The sequence below is a fragment of the Xenopus laevis genome, chromosome 7L (assembly GCF_017654675.1).
Source record: "Xenopus laevis strain J_2021 chromosome 7L, Xenopus_laevis_v10.1, whole genome shotgun sequence".
In the NCBI taxonomy this organism is placed as follows: Eukaryota; Metazoa; Chordata; class Amphibia; order Anura; family Pipidae; genus Xenopus; species Xenopus laevis.
Window position 1 is genome coordinate 31,596,135 of NC_054383.1, and position 26,745 is coordinate 31,622,879.

General features: G+C 39.4%; 2 protein-coding genes across 7 annotated transcripts in view; one reads left to right on the top strand and one right to left on the bottom strand.

Annotated features, from left to right (window-relative positions):
* The window catches only part of abcc2.L (ATP binding cassette subfamily C member 2 L homeolog), a 40,456-nt gene extending 28,434 nt beyond the window's left edge, over nucleotides 1–12,022 (top strand). Inside the window, exons 19-33 of the mRNA XM_018224735.2 lie at nucleotides 586–753; nucleotides 1,102–1,285; nucleotides 1,740–1,860; nucleotides 2,183–2,306; nucleotides 2,910–3,129; nucleotides 3,294–3,448; nucleotides 3,693–3,848; nucleotides 4,110–4,309; nucleotides 4,686–4,812; nucleotides 6,269–6,370; nucleotides 6,564–6,707; nucleotides 7,760–7,918; nucleotides 9,334–9,500; nucleotides 10,525–10,719; nucleotides 11,458–12,022. Coding sequence (XP_018080224.1) covers nucleotides 586–753; nucleotides 1,102–1,285; nucleotides 1,740–1,860; nucleotides 2,183–2,306; nucleotides 2,910–3,129; nucleotides 3,294–3,448; nucleotides 3,693–3,848; nucleotides 4,110–4,309; nucleotides 4,686–4,812; nucleotides 6,269–6,370; nucleotides 6,564–6,707; nucleotides 7,760–7,918; nucleotides 9,334–9,500; nucleotides 10,525–10,719; nucleotides 11,458–11,587 — 2,352 coding nt within the window. The 3' untranslated portion in view covers nucleotides 11,588–12,022. The remainder of the gene's footprint in view (nucleotides 1–585; nucleotides 754–1,101; nucleotides 1,286–1,739; nucleotides 1,861–2,182; nucleotides 2,307–2,909; nucleotides 3,130–3,293; nucleotides 3,449–3,692; nucleotides 3,849–4,109; nucleotides 4,310–4,685; nucleotides 4,813–6,268; nucleotides 6,371–6,563; nucleotides 6,708–7,759; nucleotides 7,919–9,333; nucleotides 9,501–10,524; nucleotides 10,720–11,457) is intronic.
* A 1,582-nt stretch (nucleotides 12,023–13,604) lies between these two features.
* dnmbp.L (dynamin binding protein L homeolog) overlaps nucleotides 13,605–26,745 on the bottom strand; it is a 104,916-nt gene continuing 91,775 nt past the window's right edge. For all 6 annotated transcript variants that reach the window (XM_018225298.2, XM_018225296.2, XM_018225297.2 and 3 more), the window contains 7 exons: nucleotides 26,609–26,713; nucleotides 22,966–23,094; nucleotides 20,910–21,242; nucleotides 19,756–19,935; nucleotides 19,452–19,650; nucleotides 17,728–18,236; nucleotides 13,605–16,247 (listed from right to left, as the gene is read on the bottom strand). In XM_018225298.2, the coding sequence (XP_018080787.1) occupies nucleotides 16,062–16,247; nucleotides 17,728–18,236; nucleotides 19,452–19,650; nucleotides 19,756–19,935; nucleotides 20,910–21,242; nucleotides 22,966–23,094; nucleotides 26,609–26,713 (1,641 nt within the window). In that variant the 3' untranslated portion in view covers nucleotides 13,605–16,061. The remainder of the gene's footprint in view (nucleotides 16,248–17,727; nucleotides 18,237–19,451; nucleotides 19,651–19,755; nucleotides 19,936–20,909; nucleotides 21,243–22,965; nucleotides 23,095–26,608; nucleotides 26,714–26,745) is intronic.

Sequence of the window (26,745 nt, forward strand, 5' to 3'; positions counted from 1 at the left end):
CTTGGCAGGTATTTTACCGGCTAGGTACTTGTGCAGTCATTTCAGTCATATGTTAGAGCAGTTATTGCCTGACTTTTTTCAGTTCAAGCCCCTCCTGCAACTCCAACCTTTGCTCAGGTGGTGCCTTAGTGCATAACAATGTTACAGGTATAGGAAAACATTGGTATATCAGCCATAATTCCATAAATATATTGGACAGAAAATAAATGTTCATCACCCAAACTGACCATGAAGCTGGGCTTCCAGATTTATCTAAGAGAGCAAATGGTGTCCACCTGGCCATGGCTCTGGGCTCACCTGGGGGTCCAGACTCACAGTTTTGGAACCACTATTGGCTTGTAGACATTTGTGTTCAAATCTAACATTTCATCTTATTCTCCCCATTTTTGTCTCTTATTTAATGAGTAATATAAATTATAATCAAATCAAGGCCTGGAAATGTGGTTATAAACAAGGTTCAATGCTGTACCCATCACAACAGAATGAAATAGTAGACTGTCAGTTACTACACTTTTCTTTTTCATGAGTAGTATTAACTCATCAGTGTACCTGTTCCTATCATAATACTTTGCTTAATGTTTGCAGGGTATAAACCTGAGTGGTGGCCAGAAGCAGCGGGTCAGTTTAGCCAGGGCTGTGTACAATGATGCAGACATATATATCCTTGATGACCCTCTCTCTGCTGTCGATGCTCATGTTGGGAAGCATATATTTGAAAAAGTGGTGGGACCCAATGGATTACTAAAAAATAAGGTGAGTCTGTTTTATAACTTCTAAATTCTTCCTCACTAATTAGCCATGACTAGTCCTCAATTCCAAAAACCATATGTCTATATTAGCATTTAACTTAAAAAAAGGTTTTAAAAGAAGTAAACCCAACAAACATAACAATGGTCTAGGTTTGAAGCTTACATTTGCTCTTAGACAAACTTTTTGTCCAATGATCTCTTATGTCATCTGTATTTGCTATGGGTTATTTAATGCTATGGGTTACTGGACTATGGTAACATTTTCCCACATTAGTACATAACCTTCCCAAAGAATCACCAGCTGGACACCTTATCAGTGATGGTAATTTCACATATTGCTTATGTCTTCCAGACTCGGATCTTAGTCACGCACGGGGTTAGCTTCCTAAAGCATGCTGATAATATAGTGGTCCTTGTGAATGGCAGGGTCACTGAGACTGGATCCTACAAAACCTTACAGGCCAACAATGGTGCATTTGCAGAGTTTCTAAGGCTGTATGCAAAGCAGGACGATAAGATGGAAGATGAAGCCACAGGTAAAAAAATACATCAACTATAGAACAAATGTTGCCAATGAAACTGTTATAACCAGAGATAATGTATTACCTGAATATATAAAATATAACTAAATGTCAGATGATATCACTAATCACAAATAGATAGATAGATAGATAGATAGATAGATAGATAGATAGATAGATAGATAGTAGACAGAGAAAGAGATGGATGATATAGATAGATGATAGATAAAAAAGAAAAATAGATAGATAGATAGATAGACAGATAGACAGACAGACAGACAGACAGACAGACAGACGGACGGACGGACAGACAGACAGATAGATAGAGATGATAGATGATAGATAGATAGATAGTAGACAGAGAAAGAGATGGATGATATAGAACTTGCCTTCAGGCTGTGAGTACACTAGGTTACTCTCTAATCAGATAACATGGCTGAAATCTTTAACTATATTTTTTTTGGTTTAGTTTTTAATGGTGGAGATGATGAAGATGATGGTGAACAGGTTGAGACGGCTGAGGTTCTTGAAGACGTTGTGGCATCAACAGTAAAGAGGGAAAACAGCATGCGGAAGAGGAAACGTAGCAGGTATGAACTCCTTTATGTTCTCAATATGCTTCTAGAAATCAGATGCAGTATAAGAATAGAATATAGATTTTTCACCACCTTTATTCTTATACTTATTATTTTTCTGTAATCATTCTACCAAAAGGTACTGGAACAGCTGCATTTTGCAAGAAAATGTAAAACATAGGAATGTATAGCCAGGTTTACAAATAATTTACATAATAAATAATCAAATAATTAAAGAGCCTGAGAAGGTTTCTCCTCCTTTATATAAAGGAGCCACAGTGTTTTCTGCACTTCCCAATGCAATCTGCAGATTAGTGATATGGGTATTTTGTTCTAGTGTGAGCATGAATGGCACCCTAAGAAGGTCAGTGAAAGATGTTACAAAGAAAAAGACAGAGATTGAACCAAATGGCACAAAAGGACAGAAGCTTATTGAAAAGGAAACGGTTGAAACAGGAAAGGTATGGCATGCATGCTTTATTCAATATGCAATAGCCACGTGCTTTTTATTGCAACTCACTACTATATTATGTCTTGTCTGATAAGCTCTCCATTCTATCATCAACCTTCCCTTCCAGCGTGCATGTTCATGTAATACATACAGAAGCCTATAATTCCCCAAAATGTGATTATAAGCCAAGCCTGAATTCTGGAATATGGGGTCACTATAGATGTGTATACGTTATCTCCAACGAGAATGCATTAGTTTTGGAGCTGCCAGATTCTTGCTTTGGCTCAGGCAGTCTCCATAATCACAATAGTAACAGCCCCTTGAGTCATCATAAATAAATGGCCCTATTGGTACTAATTTCTGGGAAATATCTTAGCCCAGCTGTTCCTAAATTGGAAGGCTGGGCCCAACAGAGGTCTCAGTTCAGTGAATGAGGGTCAATGATGTCTCTTTAAGACAAAATTAAAATTCCATATAATGATGGTGTATATTCCCAGAGGAAAGTCTGATACTAGAGCCTATTCCTGCAGTTGCTTTGCACAATGTGTTGTTCCTCTGTGTATGGAAGTGCAGAGAATTGCTGCTTGACTTGCTAATAAACCTTTCTACACAGGTGAAATTCTCAGTGTACATGAAATACTTGCGAGCTGTAGGATGGGGATTCAGCTTCTGGATATTTCTGAGCTATATTCTCCAGAATGCAGCCTTTGTGGGACAAAATATATGGCTGAGCGACTGGACTGGAGATGCAGAAAAATATTACAACATGACATATCCTATTTCACAGAGAGACATGAGGGTTGGAGTATTCGGAGCTCTAGGAGTGGCACAAGGTAACATCACTGGTCCATTGCACAAAACATTACAGTAACAAATTACATTGAGCTGAATTCTTACCAATTGAAATGGTTATGTTATGTAGATTGTGTGCAAGGTTTCACTCCATTAATGAGAATGAACAGCGCCTCCTAGTGATGAGCAATATGTTTCATTGCAGCTCTCTTTGTGCTCCTGGGTGCATTTCTTGTTTCTGGCGGTGCTGTCCGGGCTTCCAGAATGCTTCATACGCAACTTCTGCACAACATGCTGCGGGTCCCTATGCGATTCTTTGATACTACTCCAACAGGACGTATTGTTAACAGGTTTGCTAAGGTAAGCAATAACATTAGTCTTAATGCCTCAGCACAGTGCCATTTTTTTCCCATAATACAAAAATAGACCCCCCCCCCCATGAGCTGCACCTGTTATGGAATGAAGAGTTGTGTCTGTCTCTGTCCCGGTTCTGCTTGTTGCTTACTGTAGGGGAGGTATTGCACAGCTAAAACATTATTTAGCAAACATATCTGATAGGGCACATTAATGTAGCAGTTACTTTTAACATCCACTGTCTTTGTAGGATATCCTGACTGTGGATGAGACCATCCCAATGTCATTCCGTAGCTGGATTGCATGCGTCCTGGGAGTTATTGGAACCTTATTTATCATATGTTTGGCTACTCCCATCTTCGCTGCTGTCATCGTGCCACTCGCAATCTTCTATTACTTTGTTCAGGTAATGGGATTCAATATTAAAAGAACTGTATCTATGTCTTTTTATAGGTATGGTCTCTTAGCACTATTGCCATCGCAGCCAAGCAGTTTCTCTATAACATCGAAGCTGTATATACTCACAAAATGCTATCAAATGAATATGGTTTGTTACCTAATTAGCATACTTTTATAAAATGAATCAATGACATGCAGAAGAATCTCCCAGTAACAGAATTCATCCTTCTTTTTATTTTTGTATTTCTGTATTTCTGTGCATATCCAGAGATTCTATGTCACCACGTCCCGCCAGCTGAGACGCCTGGATTCTGTCACTAGGTCTCCCATCTACTCCCATTTTGGGGAGACTGTCTCTGGACTGTCTGTAATTCGTGCTTATGGACATCAAGATCGGTTTCTGCAATACAACGAAGAGACCATCGATAATAATCAGAAAAGTGTTTATTCTTGGATTGTCTCCAACAGGTGAGAAGGGACACACCGTCATATCAGTCATCACATTGCATATAGAAACAAGAACAACATGGTTTCCCAGTAAAAACTAAGTTATTAATCTCAATAATTCATCCCTTATGACTATATGCGATTTTTAGGGACATTCACGTGGATCAATATACTACTAACCTCTCTTAACCAAGCACTCAGAACACCTATTTCTCCTTTACCCCCTTATTCTTTCCATTTTAGTGTTCCCTTTATTTTATAAGGTCAGCATCACGGATGGAAGATTGATGATACATTTTTACTCCCTCTGAAAAGAGGCTTCGCATAAGGAAACCATTTATAATACATACAAAAAGCACTCTGATTATTTTAATGATTACTCTGTATACTTCTGTAGGTGGTTGGCTATTCGTCTGGAGTTTGTAGGAAACCTTACAGTCTTCTTTGCTGCCCTTTTCGCTGTGCTGGCGCGAGGGACTTTGGAGAGTGGGACCGTAGGGCTCTCCATTTCTTCCGCTCTCAATGTGAGTCCGAATGATTTGAGATTGTTTTTTTTTCAAGGGGTTGCACTCACCCACTAGTTTTCTCTTACCTGCATTCCTGTGCTACAGCCTCCTTCAGGTCATGTTAAGGAGGTTATATTGGCGCTCAATTGCAAAGATAGATGCTAATTTATCTACAGTATCAGTGGTGTTACTATCGGGGAAAGTTATGCTACTGTACAATATATATATATATATATATCCAGAAAAGGAAGGAACTGCACCTGCAGGTCTTTCATGAAAGATTCAGTGGTTTATTTCAACGTTTCGGCTTCAGGAAAATGGCTTGAGTTTAGGAGCCAAAACATTGAAATAAACCACTGAATTTGTCATGAAAGACCTGCGAGTGCGGTTCCTTCCGTTTTTGTACCTTTACATTAATTTATAACCAGCACCCAGGCAGTTGTGATCCTTAAAATATAAGTACATTTAACCATAGAAACCAATCATATTCCTGCTTGCATATTCTAACTGGCAGGAAAAGATGCAAAAATAATAGTTGCTGATTGATTAGAGGCAACTGAATGTATAGTAGTAAATCACCCCTCTGTTTTGGAAGGCAATACATTGATAAGAAGACTGAGAGGGCTGATTTCATTGTTGCCCAGTATTTTTTTCATTTTTAATTGTTTCTTATAGGTGAAATGAGCTATTGGTAGCATTGAACCTACGGAACACAGCTTTTGCTCAAAATAGTTTTGCTTATTGTTTTAAAGGAGAAGGAAAGTCCTTTTATACTTGGGGGTGCCAAAAGTTAGGCACCCCCAAATGATTGCATTTACTTACCTGACACCCCAGGCCGGTGCTCCTATCTGGAGAAAACTGCACCAGCCTGGGTCCTTGCATGGGAGTTAATTATAGCAGTTAAGCAGGTTATATATATATATATATATATATATATATATATATATATATATATATTATATATATATATATATATAGACTTAAAAGACTGAACTTGATGGAGGTGTGTCTTTTTTCAACCAAATTTATTATTGTATTATGTTACTATGTAAATTACTGATGCACAACTAATTCCTTTACTTTATGGACTTCTGCTAACAAAACAGTCCCAACAGAAGGTTGAAGGAGGTTGTATACTGGTATAATCGAATGATTTATCTCACAAGGAACAAGCTTCCGCTTCCCCTGTTTGCCCTGTTTTGAGATTTTTCCTGGTTAAAACAATAGACAAAAAGTATGCTCAGCGCAAGCCTTATTCACTGAACTCATATTGAGCAAGGCTCTTTAGTATTTGGTCCCTTTAATAACCCTGAATGAGAATCAGCTATAGGAAAATCTGTTTGCCTGAACTCTCTAATATTTATTTAGTATTTATATCTTATTAAAATGTGCTTTATTTGTTTTTAAATATAAATAAGTACTATTTAATTATAAATTAATTAACAAATAAAATGTATATATTTTTTTTAAACAGATAACTCAAACCCTCAACTGGTTAGTAAGAATGACATCTGAGCTAGAAACCAACATAGTTGCGGTGGAGCGAGTAGATGAGTATATAAAGGTGGAGAGAGAGGTAAGAGGGCATGCCTTCTGTATCCCCAAATGCCATCAGGAAGAGGATCGTCCAGTCCTTGTATTTTTCAGAACTTCTACTTTACCTCAAAGGACTAGCCCATTAACTTCCTAATAGCATAAAGCTAACATCTCAGTAGCTTGAAATAAAATTTTGTAACCAACTGTATTTTTTTCACTTTATCTATCAATAGGCACAGTGGGTAGGAGACCATCGGCCACCAATAAATTGGCCAGAGAAAGGAGTTGTCCAGTTCGTGGACTACAAAGTTCGTTACCGGCCTGAACTGGACCTTGTCTTGAAGGGTGTCTCATGCTCCATTGAAAGCATGGAGAAGGTACATTGCATGGGACATACAGCAGTACAAATGCACATTTTTAAAGAAATGGATCAAACACATCCTTAGAGTGACTAGCCATTATTTAGGCAAGGATAAATCCTCAGGTCCAATTTATAAGCCATCAATGGAATCATATTTTCAATATCACTGCTAAATATGAATGCCTTTTTCTCGCAAATATCAAGATCTTGGAAAAGTAATGTCTGTGCAATTTGGTTAAAGTCAGAATTCTATATAAGTGGGGAAAAATGGAGAAAAAAAACACGAGAACCCAAAAGTGAACATTTATGAACGGTGCTATATACACAATGATACTCTGAAACAGTGGAGAAGGTAATACTGTTATATGTGCCATTTGCCAAAGACTTTAGGCTGTTTTTGAATCTAAAGATCTAAAGATCTACAGCAACTAGAAGGCATTAGAATTGAGCAGCAGATAGACTGTTGTTGGCTGCAGTGCTGTATACCTATACAGCTGTCCTGTTCATTTGTTGGTAACTTAGAAACTTTATGCGCCAAGACTACATCCATTAACATCTCAATCAAAGATAGAGGAGATCTAAAATATTCATAGGACCCAGATACAGTATATTAGGATCAAACATCTCAAGAACCATAGTATGTATATGTTGAGAGTTGAGCACCTGTAGAAAGACTTCAGCTGTTAAAGGATTTTGGCAGTTTAGCAAGGTCTGAAATGAGGGTCCCCAACCCTTTTTACCCATGAGCCACATTCAAATATAAATAGAGTTGGGGAGCTTCATAAGCATGAAAAAGTTTTTGGGATCAGTGGTCTGGAAGGTTCAGGCAGGACATCCCCTGCTGTAAATGATCACCCCTGATGTCTGTAACTGTAATAGAAATGTCTATGATTGTAAAGAATAAATATTGTTGTATAGTTATATTTAGGAAGGGTTTCACATGCTGTTTATTATCACAATTGGATATATTTTCTCGAGGCATGACTACATTTCCTGTTACTCTATAAATAAGTATTATTATATTAATGCCTCCCTGTTTGAAAGCGCAATTGTTTATGTGATGCACAGGTTGGTATCGTCGGCAGGACGGGCGCCGGAAAATCCTCACTCACCAATTGCATCTTTCGGATCATTGAGTCAGCAGGTGGCAAGATTATGATCGATGGGCTGGACATTGCCAGCATTGGTCTTCATGACCTACGCCAAAAACTAACCATTATTCCACAGGTAAAATTTAATTTTCCATTTACAAATAAACAATTGTATGGTTTGTAATGAAGCCTGTGAAAAGCTCCCTCCATAGATTTGCGTGGAAAAGAGGACTGTGGGTTTTGACTACACTGGTGACCCCTGGGTACCAGGAGCACCTTTTATAGACAATGCATTATTGCCATGATTAGGAAGTAGCTGGCAGTGGGCATGGCTTTTTTATTGTGGATTGCTGTGCCTATTGTCTTTTGACATGCCATTTGCTAAAGCAATGGTTTTGTGCGCTTACCTTTACAATAAGTATTGAACCAGCACTTAAAGTGCATGTAAAGTCTAAAATAGAATAAGGCTAGAAATTCTGTATTTTGTATACTAAATATAAACATGAATTTACTGCACCACAAGCCTAATCAAATAAATAATTTATGCTTTCATAGTTGGCTACAGGGGGTCACCATCTTGTAACTTTGTTAAACATCTTTGCAAGACTAAGACTGTGCACATGCTCAGTGTGGTCTGGGCTGCTTAGGGATCATCATAAACAAAGCTGCTTGAGTTCTGCATACAGTCAGGTATCTTATAAAAATGGTACACATTTTTTAATTAAAGTATATTGGAGATAGGTTTCTTTTTCATTAAAGAAAGTAAAAATGGGATTTTATTTTTTTGCCTTTACATGCCCTTTAAGACAGTGTACAAAGTAACCTGCTGACACAATACAGTTAAGCTTAGCATTCCGGCATGTTCAGTTATAGTTTTGGATCTCAAGATATTAATATGCCTATGTATGAAATAAGCAAAGCAAATAGGCCTGCTAGATGTCTTGCTAAACCCTTATTTTTTTCTTTAATCAAATTCTACATTGTTATGGCCAATGTGCCCAGCAGTTTCTGGGGGGAATAGATGTACATAGGGAGTGGGACAGTATATGTGCCCAAGATATTAAAGATACTAGAGAAAGGATCCTATACGTATTTTTGTTCTGGTCCCCATTTTCTCAAAATATTACCATGTGAGACAGACAGGAGTTCTTTTTATTATTAGAACTGTCCTAAAAAATTGATCCGCCAGTCACACTCTTCTCAGGCTTCTATCTGCACCTGGGACATATGCAGAACACTATCCAAGTTGGTTACACAAGATACTATTCCTAGAATGTCTTCTCTGTGTGTACATACTCCATGATGTTGCATATTTAAGTTCATCCCTGGATGCTTGAGGTTAATATAATCACAAAATGAAATATTTTATTATATGGGGTATATTTATCAAATAGTGAAGGTAGAGATCACCACAGTCCTCTAGAGTGAAATTTCTATAGGCGTTTTTATCGAAGGGTGAAAGTTCACTGTTTTTTTCATATACAATGCTGTTTTATGCAAATCCTTTAGATTAAACACAACCTCACGAGTTTGTGATTCGAATCTTTTTAGGACCCTGTCTTATTTTCGGGCAACTTAAGGATGAACCTGGATCCATTCAACCAGTACACAGATGAGGATATCTGGAGAGTCCTTGAACTCTCACATCTCAAGCCATTCGTGGAAGGGCTTCAGGAGAAACTCTACTATGAAGTGAGCGAAGGAGGAGAGAACCTCAGGTAAGATCAACAGACATGGAAAAGTCACAATTTGCTCTTAAATGCACAATCCGTACGTGGGTGTTAATGATGTGACCATTCCTTAATATTTATACAATGATTAAATCTGGTGTATGAAGAGAACCATCACCTCTAGTGGACTTTCCTTTGTTTGTCTACATTTATGTAAGAGTTCTAACTTTCATGTTGTTTCTGCTCGCCCAGCTTTAGGGAAATAGTGTGAAATAGGTTAAAGGGATACTGTCATGGGAATTTGTTTTTTTTTTCAAAATGAATCAGTTAATAGTGCTGCTCCAGCAGAATTCTGCACTGAAATCCATTTCTCAAAAGAGCAAACAGATTTTTTTATATTTAATTTTGAAATCTGACATGGGGCTAGACATTTTGTCAATTTCCCAGCTGCCCCAAGTCATGTGACTTGTGCTCTGATAAACTTCAGTCACTGTTTACTGCTGTACTGCAAGCTGGAGTGATATCACCCCCCTTTTTCCCCCCAGCAGCCAAACAAAAGAACAATGGGAAGGTAACCAGATAGCAGCTCCCTAACACAAGATAACAGCTGCCTGGTAGATCTAAAAACAACACTCAATAGTAAAAACCCATGTCCCACTGAGACACATTCAGTTACATTGAGAAGGAAAAACAGCAGCCTACCAGAAAGCATTTCTCTCCTGAAGTGCAGGCACAAGTCACATGACCAGGGGCAGCTGGGTAATTGACAAAATGTCTAGCCCCATGTCAGATTTCAAAATTGAATATAATAAAATCTGTTTGCTCTTTTGAGAAATGTATTTCAGTGCAGAATTCTGCTGGAGCAGCACTATTAACTGATTCATTTTGGGAAAAAAATGACAGTATCCCTTTAATTAAAAGTCCCATCCAATGGTAATACTTCTGGATTGCAAAAAGGGACTTTAGACTATTTTGTCTCTGTTCACTGTTAAACATGGAAAAAGTTATAATTACAGAAGCGTGCTGGCTACTTATATGTGGTTTATCATTTACATTTCTCTGTTTAATGCAGTGTTGGTCAGAGGCAACTTGTATGCCTTGCTCGGGCTTTGCTTCGGAAATCTAAGATCCTAATCCTAGATGAAGCCACAGCTGCTGTAGACTTGGAGACGGATAACTTAATCCAGAGGACAATCCGCAGCGAGTTTGCAGACTGCACAGTCCTGACTATTGCGCATCGGTTGCACACCATTATGGACAGCAGCAGGTAGGAGCAGCTACTTGTAACCATATTTTGTCCAAATTTTCTCAAGTACTAAGCCAGTGCTGTCCAACTTTGGTGGTACCAAGAGTCAGATTTTTTTCTGGCCTACATGGTGGAGGGCCGATAATGGAAGCCATTGTAACCACAAAAATTCTTAAGACTATATTCACATTAATGGTGGAAGCACACAATAACACCAAATGGTTGGTGCTCACTGCAGGGATATCACTCATATGTGAAATATTTAAATCATATTGAAACAGATCCCTCTATAGTTAAGTCTTTGGATATCCAGAATACATGCATTTAAACACACAGACTAGTATGCAGCAAGCAGATGGCTCATAGAATGCAATATGCCAGAAAGTAACATAAACCAGATCAGAAAATCAGTAAAAAACATCAGCACTCCGGTAATATTTTGAAAAGGCTAGGCTTGACAAAGGACTGGTGTAAAGGCCGAAACACTGCCAATGGCACTTCATTAAATGTTTGTTTTTTACTGATTTGCACTAACCTACACTGGCAGATGGTACACCTGGGGCTACAAAGAGGCATTTTTCTACTGATTTCAACAGATTTTTATTATAAACCAGATCAGCAGGCACTGCCCACGTTCTGTTGCCTTCTACAAATCTGACCCTGGATCTCTAGAGATGAAAATAATGCTTAATGTTAAACGACTTAAAGCCTTAACATATCTACTGGTGTCTAAATTTGTGGTTTTGCAATTGGTCTCAGGTTAATGGTGTTGGATGCTGGGAAGATCTTAGAATTTGGAAGTCCAGATGAGCTCCTTCAGCGCCAGGGACATTTCTTTTCTATGGCCAAGGACGCTGGCATTGATAGCACTCAAAGTACAGTCCTATAAATATGGGAAAAGAAGTTACAAAGACACCAACATAACTGCACATAGGAGACTACAGGAGAATTTTCTGAAAACCAACTGACTCTGGAGCATATGAGAATGCTCTCACACACAGTAATGTGCAGCTGCAACAGTGAAGAAGGTTCTGATTGCTCATTAATCTCAATGAAGGGCTCCAGATCCTGACCTGATGGAATACACCCACTGGAATGTTAATGTACCTGCTTTTCGTTGTAGGGTAAATCTTTATTTGGACATAAAATCTAATCGAAATGATTACAGTGGGATATTTTTTTAGTAAACTATTTAATTTACCCACGCTGTGGGGATTGTATCAGCGGCAGTATAAAGGCAGCGCTGCCTTCCCGTTTATACTTGAATGTACATATATATTTGTGGAAACATACCTTAAATTAAAGAGACATTTTGGCAAAAAAAGACAATAACTGAATGCAAAGCTGATTATTTTCATGAAGGATCTCTCATGGTTGGAGTTGAGCCCTTCAGAGTCATCAATGTCTAGCCTGTGACTCAGGCTTTTGTATACAGGTATGGGATCCGTTATCTGGAAACCAGTTATCCAGAAAGCTCTGAATTACGGAAAGGCCATTTCCCATAGACTCCATTTTACCATAATAATTTCCTTTTTCTCTGTAATAATAAAACAGTACCTTCTACTTGATCCCAACTAAGACATAATTAATCCTTATTGGAGGCATTTGCGCCAAAAGGGTTTCCTTCTCCTTTAAAGATCCAAATTACGGAAACATCCATTATCCGGAAAACCGCAGGTTCCGGGCATTCTGTATAACAGTTATATTGATATATATTTTTTCTATACAGAGTTTTTACAACCATATACCATTTTCTCAAGCCGCTGTTGGGGAGACAGGTATATGCAACTTATATGACCTTGGATCATATCACATATCTCTACATTAGCTTAATCTCCCAATTGGATTGTTTCAAGCTGCACTGCTGTCAAGAATAGGAGCTACACACACACACACACAAACTGCAGCTGAATTGACAGATAACCCGTTACCCGAAATGTAACGTGTGACAAAGGGAGGTTTGTCCACATATATCGGCAAATCACCATTTTAAAGGGTCTGTTTACCTTTGAATTAACTTTTATTATGACATAAAGAGTTATATTCTGAGACAATTTGCAATTGGTTAAAAAATTTTATTATTTGTGACAATTTGGTTGCTAGGGTCCAAATTACCGTAGCAACCATGCACTGATTTGAATAGGAGAATGGAATATGAATAGGAGAGGACCTGAAAAGAAAGAGGAGTAATAATAGCAATACATTTGTAGCCTTACAGAGCATTTGTTTTGTTTTTTTTAATATGGGGTCAGTGACCCCCATTTGAAAGCTGGAAAGAGTCAGAAGAAGAAGGCAAATAATTCAAAAAGTATAAAAAATATATAATGAAGACCAATTGAAACGTTGCTACGAACGGGCCATTCTATAACATACATTTATGGGACCTGTTATCCAGAATGCTCGGGACCTGGGGTTTTCCGGATAACGGATCTTTCCATAATTTTGGACCCAGTAGGCTGGTTCTGCTTCCAATAAGGATTAATTACATCTTAGTTGGGATCAAGTACAAGCTACTGTTTTATTATTACAGAGAAAAAGGAAATATTTTTTTAAAAATTGGATTACAGTGGAAGCTCAATTTCACATCCCATGATTTTAAGTTTTCTCTCATTTTACATTTTTGTTTTGTGGTCCCACCTACATGTTATGCATAAAACATTTCCCCGATTTTAAATTTTCCTGCATTTCACACAATTTTTTTCTGGTCTCCTGAAACATGTAAAATGGGGGTTCTATAGTATTTCATTATAATGGAGTGTATTCGTAATTCGTAACTTTCTGGATAACGGGTTTCCGGGTAACAGATCTGTACTAGAAGTGAACTTACAGGTGAACCACCCCATTAACTTCAATTCTGTTTTGTAACTGCCACAGAGAAGGACGAATTAAAGCACAGACACACATAATAAGAGAACGAGAGGTTTATTGCTCCTGTGTTATCACCGCACAGAACTACCCTCCCCATTTCAGCAACGTCATTATCCCTCTTGGAAAAAAAAAAAAAAAAAACTTGAATAATATATAAAATGACACAATCGTATCGTACAGGTTTGTTCTAACAAGAAAAGGTAAAAGTCAAAAATGACTTTCATTTCCTAAAAAGGTGCCTATTAAAAATGTGCAAATGCTACATTGTAAAAATGCATGTACGCCTAAAAAAAATATAATACATTTCAATGGAATTTACAAACAAGAAGGCTGCCCCATTGCATCAGTAGTTATTCCTTTTCCTTGCGTGCGTTCCTCCAGCCTCGGTAGAGTTGTATTTATTGGCGGCTCCTGGGTCACACTTTTATCGCTGCTCCACTTGATGCTTTTATGATACACACAGTCTTAAATGCTTTATTTCATAGGAATTTCTAAATTTATGTACATGTTTCTTGCCTGGCTCCATTCACCCTGGATGCTGGCAAGATTCATTTACTCTGCAATTTGCTCTGCTTTGCTATTAAGTGCTGTGGGCCAAGGAGTCCTACTGCGACGGCCCCCCAACTCCCCCTAATATTCGTTGAATTTAAGGCAACATAAACACCAATGTCCAGGTTCAACTAATGTTTCAGTACATTTGAAATGTATTTAATGTAGATAATACTGTTTGGCTTATTGAGAGAATGTTGAAAATACACCAAAAATATACCAAAAGGTGTTTTCCTTGTATGTTAGACTTCAAAGCTCATTCCAGAATATTTAGCAGAAAGTATACTTTTACCGTGAAGGGTCTTATAATTGATTAACTAAAATAATGAGTCTATCTACCAACTGTATATATGGAACACCTCAAAGTAGAGCAATGTGGGCAAGGTTGGGCAAATGAGCTCCTGCTTCACTTTGGAATTAATCTGAGGCCTTTATGGAAACAGATAGATAAATGCAAATGGAGTCTGAGAATACAGATCCTGCTCTTGGGCATTTTCAGGTGGGCCTGCTGTGTATTGCACCCTGCTCGCCCTTGCCCTAGATCAGTGATTCCTAACCAGTAGCTCGTGAGCAACTTGGATGTTGCTCCCAGTGGCCTCAAAGCAGGTGCTTATTTTTCAGTTCCAGGCTTGGAGGAACTTTTGGTTGCATAAAAACAGTTATATAGAGCTTTCTGTAGGCTTCTAGTCCACATAGGGGCTACCAAATAGCCAATCACAGCCCTCCGTTGGCATCCTCAGGAACTATTTTCATGCTTATGTTGCTCCCCAACCCTTCTTACATTTGAATGTGGCTCATGGGTGAAAAAGGTTGGGGATCCCTACCCTAGATGCACCTCAGGTGGAGCTATGGGAGATGGAATTTTAATGGGGTGGGTCACAAATTAACACATGAAACAATGGTGCGTGGCTCTGTTCTTTAAACAAACTGTCGTAAATCCAAAAATAGACATAAGAAAAAAATGTAAATTATGAAAAGGTCTCTCACCTATACAACCTCCAGTCCAAGGGCTGCCCATCAATTTTTGCGATATACGGAAAATTCAATACGAGCTAGTGCCCATCTAGGCACGAAATGCGTTAGGCTTATGTATGTCCTAATAAAGTTAGGACATACAGTTAGTAGCCAACTAAATACTTGGGCTACTGCTTTACTAGTAGTGGGCCTCTCATATAGAATTTTTTGTTAATGGGGTGGGTGCAGCATAGAAAATTATTTTCTGTATCTTTCAGGGAAACCAGCATTGATATTACAGCAATCTGCAATTAAATATTGTGCAGGATGCGAAAAAATAAAAATGCAGCCGCATACAACATGCACTGGACGCTCCTACAGACCTCTGGGGGAGCTGCACACATTTCTGCACAATAAAACAGACAAGACAGTATTGGCTGCACGCAAGACTTCAGTCTGTTAAATAGTCGGACACACATATCCTGCAAGGGTTTCTCATGGAACCTAGGGAATGCTTACAGAGTAACCAGATAAAATAATAAAATCAGGGACATAATGAATACATAAAACCATTCACAGCATGTCCTGTCAGTGGATATTTGTTCTCTGTGACATCTCATTTGCACTGCACCGAAGCCATAAATACTCGACAGCAGAATGCCCTATATTGTTGCAATGAATAAAACAGATCAAACCAAAGTGGACTCCACAGCACCTGATAACTAATCTAGGAATTCTTGTGTCTGCTCTTAAGATCTATTCTTCTGCAGGTCCAACAACAACGGCATCAATTCCCATAAAACACTCTTTGCATGGACCAAGAGCTGACGCAAAATCCATTCGATTAAAGCCTCGTCAGCTGTAATTATTGTTCAAGTGATTTCAGCAGTAAAGAAGAAAAAAAATAAAACCCAACAGAAATTCATCCAGAAAAGGCACAACTGAATTCTGTAAAGTTTGCAATGTTCACAGGATCATCGAGAAGCTCCATTTCACGTATATTCTGTTTTCCGGATGTAGTTGCATGGCACATAGCCCTGCCTTCCCTCCACTTCGGCCAACCACCACTCTCCATTGCCATTCATGTCTCTGAATTCCAGGATATTAAGTCTCTGATTGGCTGACACTGAAAGTTCATTTGGAGAGCGCGCTTTGAATGTGTACACTGCATAAAACACCTGCAATGACAAAATAAACATCAGTTCCCATTTACAGTCACATCATTTATATAAGTGTCCGTCGATTGATCTTTATCAGAATAAAGACATTTCTTCTTGCAAGACGTTTGTTAATAAATATCTGAAAGGCCCAAGCATCCTAGGTATGTAATAAAGCAGGAATGTGGTTGGTTTAAGGCATAAATAGGATTTTAAGCATGTCTTTGGCACATTTTATATTGGCAATCACAATAACAAATACCCACCACACACAACTGGTTGATAACATCTGGCCATAGCAACCAGCAATTTATCTAAGCAGGCTGACCAGGAACATAATTAAAAAATAATAAATAAATAATTAATAAATAATAACATCCAGTGGGTTATTTTCTAAACTCAGAATTTATCTCATATTTTATAAAAAAAAAAACCATAACCAAACTCCCATGCCCGATTAGACCTTATATATTAATAAATAAAAATGAATTATATTCATAGACCTTATATATTAATGAATAAGTTTAATTAATGAATAATTAATTAATGAATAATGAGTTTAGGGAAAAACCTGATAAAATTGAGTGAAAACCCGAATCGTTTTTTTCTGACTTTTTTCCCTGAATCGCTCTATTTTTCCCATGTTTTTGCCCAAAAAACCCTGAATTTTTCAGATTTATGGCCTAAACTCAGCGCAAACCACGATATCTGCAAATTGAGACAAGTGCCTCTCCCATTGACTTATACAGGACCTTGACAGGTCAGAGATGTCGGATTTTCGGATTTGGCCTTTTCGCAGCCATTGCGGTATAATAAATCTTGAAAAATTAGCTTTTTTTTCTATCCACGAAAAATTCTATTTTTTTCCCCAAAAAGCCCGACCAGAAAAATTTGAGGTTTAGTAAATAACCCCACCCCCCAGTCAAGAAGACTAAGGGTAAGGCCACACTAAGCGATAGCGCGGCGATTTGACTCGCCGCGACTATTCGCCGCGACTTTTAATCCTCAATCGCTGGCGAAACTTTGGCGCTGGCGTCTATGGGGAATCGCTGCGTAAAAACACACGCGGCGATCTTTTTTCTATTGTCGCTCGAAATCGCCTCGCTAGGCGATTTCGAGCGACAATAGAAAAAAGATCGCCGCGTGTGTTTTTACGCTGGCGATTTTGCGCGATTTCCCATAGACGCCAGCACCAAAGTTTCGCCAGCGATTGAGGATTAAAAGTCGCGGCGAATAGTCGCGGCGAGTCAAATCGCCGCGCTATCGCTTAGTGTGGCCTTACCCTAAAAACTGTACTTCAGACAGGAATATACTGTGATCCTGACTCATCAAAGTCAGAGTCCTTAAAACCCTCAAACTGCTCAACTGTTCCAAGTACATTTAGGCCCTGAACTGTGTCTGTCTATGTGTGTGTGTGTGTGTGTTGGCATAACACACAAGAAACCCTACAGTTCACAGTTTTATCTGTCCTCTAAGTGGAGATTTATCTCTGAATACTTACTTGGTTCCCTTCTAGTTCACAGTCACTACCAACAGGTGAAGTGGTTTTCTTTTTAAATGCTTTGCAGCTGTCCAATGTCTGTTCTTTGTCGCCGTTATTTTGCGAGACGACACTATTCCCATTTTCTGTCTGCCTCCTGCGATTATTTGATTCAGTGTCTGTACTACTTTTTGCTACCCTTTCACTGGTCCGTGCTTGCATGGTCACCTCGGTTTCACTTGACTTTTTGGAGAAATTACTATCAGGCGGACAGACAGGGGAGTCTTCCTGACCGCTGTTTGTGGTTGTAGAATCAGTACTGGGTTTTGCAATGGATCCTGCGGTGAAGGCCACTGTTGCATTGCCTGGGTTAAATGTCAAGGTATTTTTGCTATTCTGCCTTGAAAAGTTGGGGGAGGAACCTCCGTAGCCGGACTCTGTAGAAGACTGGCTCCCAACAGATGCATCGGAATGACTCTGCCGAGGATTGTAAGGCTTCAGGAATGAGCAGTAGACAAAACCTTTGGTGACTGGAAAATAAAAATGTTGTGGTCAATTTAGCCAAGGGTAAGTAAATACAAATAAGCCTAAGCCATACTTTGTGTTTTCAGTTCAATATTTGTCCATAGCCTCCGTTGTGTCAAATATATAGGATGCTAGTGGACAAACCCACTTATTACACTTTAGAATTAAGATTTATCTTCCTTATATCCTTATGAATAAGATAAAAATGTGAAACAGCCATTAGCTCGTGCTGAAACCTCAGTTTTATTGCGTTTTTCCCCATAGGTTGCAATGAAAAGTCGCCTGCGGTAATGCACACGTGGCGATGCGTTTTCAATAGTTGCCCAAAGTTGCCTCACTGAGGCAACTTTGGGCGACTATTGAAAACGCATTGCCGCATGTGCATTAGCGCAGGCGACTTTTCATTCTAGCCTATGGGGAAAACGCAGAGGCAGTTCGGGGAGATAGTCGCGCAAAAGACGAGGCGATTATCTCAAAAGACGAGTGATTATCTCAAAAGACGAGCGAAAATCTCCCCTAATCTCCTCGTGTGGCCTTACCCTTAGGGTGAAGACACACAGATCTACTAGTAGCAGTTACTTGTCACAGCTACCAAGTAGACAATAGTGATAAGTAGACTACACGAGTCTTAGCAGAAAAAACTCTCAGTCTTGTCTATGGCAGGTATTTTGTAGCCACAACAATAGCTGCTACTACTTGCTTCTGAGCTTCTAGTAGCAGCTACTTGTCACAGCTACAAAATGCCAAAAAAACAAATATCTCTGTGTTTCTTCAACCTCGAGGCTGGTGGCACACGGTAAGATTCCAGGGAGATTAGTCACCCAGCGACAAATCTCCTCCTCTTCTTCGGGCGACTAATCTCCCCAAATGCCTTCCCGCCAGCAAGAATGTGAATCGCCAGCGGGATGGCACTCGCTTCGGTTTTCCAAAGTTGCCCGAAGTTTCCTCGTGAAGCAATCTGAGTGCCACCCTGCCGGCGATTCACATTCTTGCTGGCGGGAAGGCATTTGGGGAGATTAGTTGCCCAAAGAAGAGGAGATTTGTTTGTGGGCGACTAATCTCCCCGGGAATCTTACCGTCTGCCACCACTCTAATCTGGTGTACAGTCACATGGTATGAGGGAGAGCTTGTTTGCTTTGCAGCAGTTCTAATCATGTGACCATGAAGAGACAAATAAAACAGCACTCTATATCAAGCAGGATGCTTATAACAAAACTTACCCCCATTGTCAATGAGCCAGCGGTTCTGACTTCCCATGGGATCTTGCTGTTTAATCACCCCAACAAGATCACCCTCCTGTAAAGAAACATCCAAATCCTGAGCAGCATTAAAGATTCGTTCTGCTTGGAAGAGTTTCTCTGGTGGGTACCTGGCCAGCACTGCAACCCGGTGTTCATCCAGCTGCGGGATGTACTTGGCCTGAAAGTACAGTGGTAGGTATACAATAAAAACACAAGAACAAATACACAGTGTGATGTTTTACAGAAACACACAGAGCAGAATCAATAAATGATGGTGGCTCACCGGGGTCGGGATGGTTTTCCTGGCCGACTGCCGTTCAATGGTCTTTCGCTCGAAAGGCTTTTTGGAAGGTGGAAGATTTTCTGGGAAAAAGGTAAAAACCTGAAGTTGCTGCAGAACCTTGCTGTGCTCTTCCTGGAAAACGGAAATCAGGTTCCCTTCTGTGGCTCCAACTCCCAGCAGCTGAAAGTTTAAAGGGATACTGTCATGAGAAAACATTTTTTTTTTAAACACATCAGTTAATAGTGCTGCTCCAGCAGAATTCTGCACTGAAATTCATTTCTCAAAAGAGCAAACTGATTTTTTTAGATTTAATTTTAAAATCTGCCATGGGGCTAGACATATTGTCAGATTCCCAGCTGCCCCCAGTCATGTGACTTGTGCTCTGATAAACTTCAGTCATTCTTTACTGTTGTAAAGTTGGAGGGATATCACCCCCCTCCCTTTGCTACCCTTTCCTACAAAGGGAAGGTAACGAGATAGCAGCTCCCTAACACAAGATAACAGCTGCCTGGTAGATCTAAGAACAGCACTCAATGGTAAAAATCCAGGTCCCACTGAGACACAAAGAGTTAAATTTAGTAGTAGAAACAATAGCATGCCAGAAAGCAGTTCCACCCTGAAGTGCTGGCTCTTTCTAAAACCACATTACAAGGCAAAATGACCTGAGATTGCTGCCTACACACCGATATTACAACTAAAAAAAAAATACAATTGTTGGTTCAAGAATGACATTTTATATTGTAGAGTGAATTATTTGCAGTGTAAACAGTGTCATTTAGAAATAAACACGACACCATAAAAATAATGACAAAATCCCTTTAAATAAACCCCAGGTATGTCTAGCATGGCTCGGAGCAACAGGCTGCCAATAGAATGGCACACAGTCTGCAGCCCTGGCCCTTTCAGTCTGATTCCTGAGCAAGTGTCTCAGTTGACCTGTAAAAGTCTATTCTTTTTATTTTGAGTTCCTTTGCCTGCAGAGATTACTGGCAACAAGCGCTTAGTATAATAGGCACTGAATTAAAGTGAAAATATTTTTATACAAGAATAACCAGAACAGATATTTTCTAGATCTCATGTGCACCAAGTGAAAATGATAAGTGGCTGATGTAGGTCCTTACACAGTAGGAATATGTTCAAGCTCTATTGCTCACCGTTAATAGTGGTTTCAGTTCCTCCAAAGCAAGCTTCACAAACTCGCAGTGTGCATTAGAATAGCCCCGCATGCAGCTGGCAAACAGTTCCTTGGCGTGGTTGTGAAATTTGGGCAGCTCATCGAGCAATTGGGCGTTTAGAGCTTCATAGTTATTCCTGGCGGACTGGAGCTCTTCCTGAGACTTCTTGTCCTTCAGCTTTTCTGCTCGCTCGGTACAATTGTGAAAGTCCAGGAGTTTGTCAAAGCGCTTCTGTACCAATTTGTGTGGCCCGGCAAACATATTAAGAAGCTGATTCAGGGGTGAAACGACCAGCTTTTCTGTTCTTTGTTTCTGTTGGGTGAGAGAGTAAAGTGTTATCTATGCAAATTCAAAGCTTAAAGGGGTGGTTCAGCTTTAAGTTAACTTTTAATATGTTATAAAATGGTCAATTCTAAGCAACATTTCATTTGGTCTTCATTATTTATATTTTATTTATTTTTTAAATTATTTGCCTTATTCTGCTTCTGACTCTTTTCAGCTTTCAAATGGGGGTCGCTGACCCTATCTAAAATCAAATGCACCGTAAAGCTGGCCATAGATGCAAAGCTGATGACAAAAGCTAGTGACGGTCTCCAACTGAAAATTGTCCGATCGGCAATATTATCGGCAGCCGACCGATCTCCATGGGACAAAAAATGTCGGGACTCTCTACACGCGGTCTGAAAATCGTACAAATTCTCGATTCGGATCTTTGCGTTTATGGCCACCTTAAAGCTACAAAATTATTGTTATTGCTTGTCTCTCTATTCAGACCCTCTCCTATTGATTCCAGTCTCTTATTCAAATTAATGCATGGTTGCAAGGGTAATTTGGCCCCTAGCAGCCAGACAGCTGAAACTGGAGAGCTGCTGAATAAAAAGCTAAATAAATAAAAAACCACAGGTAATAAACAATGATAACCTAATGCACATTGTCTCAGAATAACACTACATCATAATAAAGGTTAACAACAACCCCTTTAAAGGAGAACTTAACCAAAACTCACTGAGGGGTGCCAATGTATGACTCTAAACGCTATCCTCCTTTCCCTGCATGCACTTCTGCATGACCAATGGAAAACTGGTGTAGAGTGTGCAGTTTCCATCTTTCTGCCTGCTCTCAGTATCCCCTGTGTGACCCTGGATTCGAACTTCTTTGGCAAATACTTTACTACACATGTGCTCAGCTTTATTCACTCTATACCAAAATCCTGGACCTCTACATTTTTAAAGAAGAGGAGAACCAGGATGGGTAGGACTTTATTTATTAAAGCGAAATGGGGTTTATTAAGGACCACAGAAATATATTGACCCCAACAATGTAAGCATGTACAGACTCACCAGTAGAAACACTTGCCCCAAACCTACAGCTGGAGGGAGTGGGTCAAACGATATATTACAAGATTAAGCATGCACGCAAAGATCCAACGTTGATGGGTTAAAGTAAGATAAATAGTATATCTTTATTAAGGTTTGCATTTCCATAAAGAGCCTCAGGACACGCATGAACATGTAAACCTTAACCTTATTATATTTGTATTATATTTACAAGCCAATAAGTATTTATCTTTGGATTTTGCAGCCACAGAACTGAATTATCAGATAATCGGGTGGAGAATGCGGCCTGATGAGCTATATTACTGGGTGCCAACAACAGAAAATAAACACACATGACATAAAAAAGTATGAAGGTTTAAAGGTCACAGTTATAAGTTATATTTGAAACAGAAATATCTTATAGCGAAGTTTTATCTTTGGGTTGTATTATTTAAACCATGATATCATAAAGAAAGATCTTGGCATATATTTGAGGCTCATATCTAGAACAAAGCTATGTTCAGTTTAAAGCAGTACGGCTGTAGTATGTGAATATATGGAATTACTCAGAGATGGCAGGTCCTGTGCAAATAATAATTTATGCACTAATAATGGGAAATAAATAGAAGACAGAGGCTTAGTTATACACTGGGTGCACTTTCCCTTTGACAGCTGTTTAATGGGATCGCACAAATTTAAAAAAAAAGGAGGTCACTCACAAAATCAGTGAAAAGCTTCTCGCTGATGCAACGATGGGCTTTGTGGAACTTCTCCACATCACTGGTTCCTTTGTCTGAGTACAGATCCCACATACTCATAGCGGCCAACACTTTCACACAGGCAGATTCCTAGAACACAAGAGAAAATAAGAGTGTGAGAGTTGTTGTGGAGTTGGAAACAAAATGGTTACTATCTTGTCTCAGAACAATAACTGTAAGGAGACGACAATTACCCTTTGCTCCATACTAGGGATGGAACTCGGATAAATACCTCCTCAAAAGAGAGAGGAGAAGCAAAGGTTTTCATAATGTATTTAAACCAGACAAGCAATGGGATTCTCTCATGTATGTTAATTATATAAATAAGTAGCACTTGAAAGAAAGAGCAGAAGAGTCTTGAATCCATTGGGAGGAAAGCACTAGAGTTCTAGTCTAGTCTCTGTCAATTGTCTAGCATTAATATTCAATATTGAGAAAGAATAACGTTCTGTGTATGCAGAGTCCCCCTGACTTGGATGGATTCTGTTCTCAAGCAAGCCTTGGTTGCTAGAACCCTAACCCTGAAGCATTACCACCATTTTGGTTCTTAGAGCAGTTCTTTCTGTTCTCTGTGCTGAGAAGAGATATCTATGCTCTTCCATATGTTCTCATGTCATATGTTCCCAAATCAATAAAACTCGGGATTCCTTTTTTCGGGGTTCTGACTGTTTGTGAGTTCAGAATCCATAGAGCTCATGTCCAATAAACTTTATATTTTGTCTCAAATGATCTCCAGTAAGTGAATTTCCATGACAGTAACCACTATCGATAACATAGTGACTCAATATTCAAGCTCCAAGAAAGCTGCACTCAGATAACACACAAAGCTGCAATTATACATAGAGATACATCTTATTAGCAGGTTCCACCCAAGATTATAAAATCTGTGCAAGAGCCGGTTTGCAAGTATCATATGTTGATTTAAAAAATTGCCTTTAGCTAAAAACTGATGCTGGGTAAACATTTGTATGTAATTGCTGTGTATGAAACACAAATGAACGTCATGCCTAAAAACACCACCTCTGGGCCTCAGTTTATACCCAGATACACAACCCATAAAGGATGCTAGAACAAGTACTTAAAGAAAGGGACATTAAACTGACCAGTTATTCATTTACATATTTGCCCAATTTGGCCACCTACATGCATGGACAAAATAGGCCGATTTTGTCCCCTTGGCCATTATCGTGCGGATGCAGAACTAGTCTGATGAAATTTTCAAACTGGACAGATATCTGTTGGGGGGCCCTGTGTTGATAATTGTTAATATTAATAAAGTTTGTCATTACAAGGAAGCAGAGAGGTGGGGCCAACATACAGGAGATGAGAGTGAGCTGGACAGAGAAACAGACTCAGAAGAGTTTGGGTTAAACCATGTCACAAGCCCAAGATTCCCACAGAGTAAAGGTGGCCATAGACGCAAAGATCCGCTCGTTTGGCGACATCGCCAAACAAGTGGATCTTTCCCCAATATCAAACCTGTCCGATCGACCAAACGACCGATCTCAGCCGGACGAAAAATGTTGGGACTTTCCACACACCAAGATTCGTATGATAGGATCTTTGCGTCTATGGCCACCTTAATGGACTTGCAGAGTGTTGTTGTAAAGATTATAAAACAGTTGATGAAAAAAAAGCTGTTCATTCAGGGCACGACCCAGAAGTGGCACTTTTAAACTACAGAGCAACATCCCTGGAAGGAGGCAAATCTCCAGCAGAGTTGCAAGACAAATGAAGACAAAATGACCTGCATTGGAGCTTAAGTGTAACCACAATGATAAGACCCTTCATAAACGGTACAAACAACAGAAACAAAACATGCGTGAGAGACAAAAAAAAATGATGATAAAAGTACCAAACCACTTGAATATTTACACATTGGAGATGTGGCCAGAATTTGAAATGGTATGAAAAAGCTCAAGTGGTACGCCTAGTCGCACCTCATTCTTATGAGGTTAAAACAAGTGATAGGAAAATTTTAAGGCGAAATAGAAGGCATTTGTATAAAATCCCCAAAATACCAAGCGTGACTCATTCGGATGGCCAGCACTGTCATCAGAGGAAGCACAGGATCAGGATTGGATTCACATGGAGCAGCATCTACCAGTGGATGTTTACTGGCCAGAGGACATACAAGGAAAAGATGCCAATGGAATAAGCAGGTGTCAGAAGATAACACTGAGAAGGACAACCAGATGGACATGTCAGAATCCTTTCTGAGAGATACTTCACCCATTCAAGGAACACGAAACTCAGATCAGTCCACAATTAACACACAAAATACAACTGACAATAACCAGGCACAAACACTTACTCATGGTGTACAAACACGTTATGGCCGTATTATCAAGAAACCATCAAGACTTGTTGAACAGTGTTAAAGTGACATGGTCTGTTGCCACAGCAATATAAGTGTAGCAAACCACCTGTACTAAGTTTCAACTATTTCAATGGGTTGTTTTTATTGCCATCATTAATGTTAAAAAGCGAAGGATGTTTTGATAACTGTTGATGTTAATAAAGTTTGTCATAACAAGGAAGCAGAGAGGTGGGACAGGACACAGGAGATAAGAGTGAGCTGGACAGAGAAACATGCCTTCATGCACTGTATTTGAATAAATAAGTTGCTGTTGCAAACTCAGAATCTGGTTATTAAAGCATACAACACAGGGCCAATGCATGTGTGGAGAGCTTAAAAGGGTGTCCATTTGAACCCGCTGAGTACAATGCTACAGTGAGAACAGTTTATATTATCATTAATAGCACTATAAAGAATGATCAATAACTCAGTACCAGTGGGTTGTCTCCATTTTGTACTGCTTGTTTTTGGCAACTTCCAGACTGGACTTAAAGAAGAAGTAGGGGGCATGGGTCTAGCAAAAGAGTAAAAATAGGGGGACATGGGGCTAGCAAAAGAGAGTTAAAATTCAAGAGTGGTCACGTGCCAATCCTCTGTAATGGATCCAGAGTCTCCCAAAGCTTTCCAGATTAAATTTTTTTCCCCCATAACAATGCTGGTGAGCTTCCCATATTACCCAGGAGATTATCAAACTTGAAAAGTCAATCCCACATCACGATAATTAGTCAATATTGTCCGTCTCTTCTTGTGTTTGGGAATTAAATTACCTAGTCAGAACAATCATATCTGCTTGCTGTTTCATAATAAAATACAAATATGCAGGGCTCGCTGTGCAGAAATACTGTGCCAGACTTTTTAATTGAATGTAAGACTTCTAGAGTAGTAACAGTAGTAAGTATATCTTTCCTATGAGCAGGCCCGGACTGGCAATCTGTGGGTTCTGGCAAATGCCAGAGGGGCTGCTGTGAGATGCCATAGAAAGTCACTATTTATTGGGCTGGGGGGGGCTGCTGTGTGGCCTGTTTGGGCCTCCGTGTACCTGAAATGCCAGGGCCTTTTTTGAATCTCAGTCCAGACCTGCCTATGAGACACCTCAGGCACATTAAACATGGAAAGACAAATAGATGTGACTAGGAAGCCTAATTGGCATTACATGGAAAATCTAAAGGAATAATATACAAGTGTGTTTGGGCTGCTAAAGATGTGGTGTTCATATTATATTTCAGTATTCTGAGAATAGCTTACCCTGACATGCTGCAGATACACAGAGAGATCCCGTATGAAGCTTTTTATGAGCCTTTCCTGCATTCTGAAGTTTTTCTCAGTCTCCTCAAATGCTTCATCTTTGATCTGTGGGACCATGCAAAATGCAAACTCTTGTT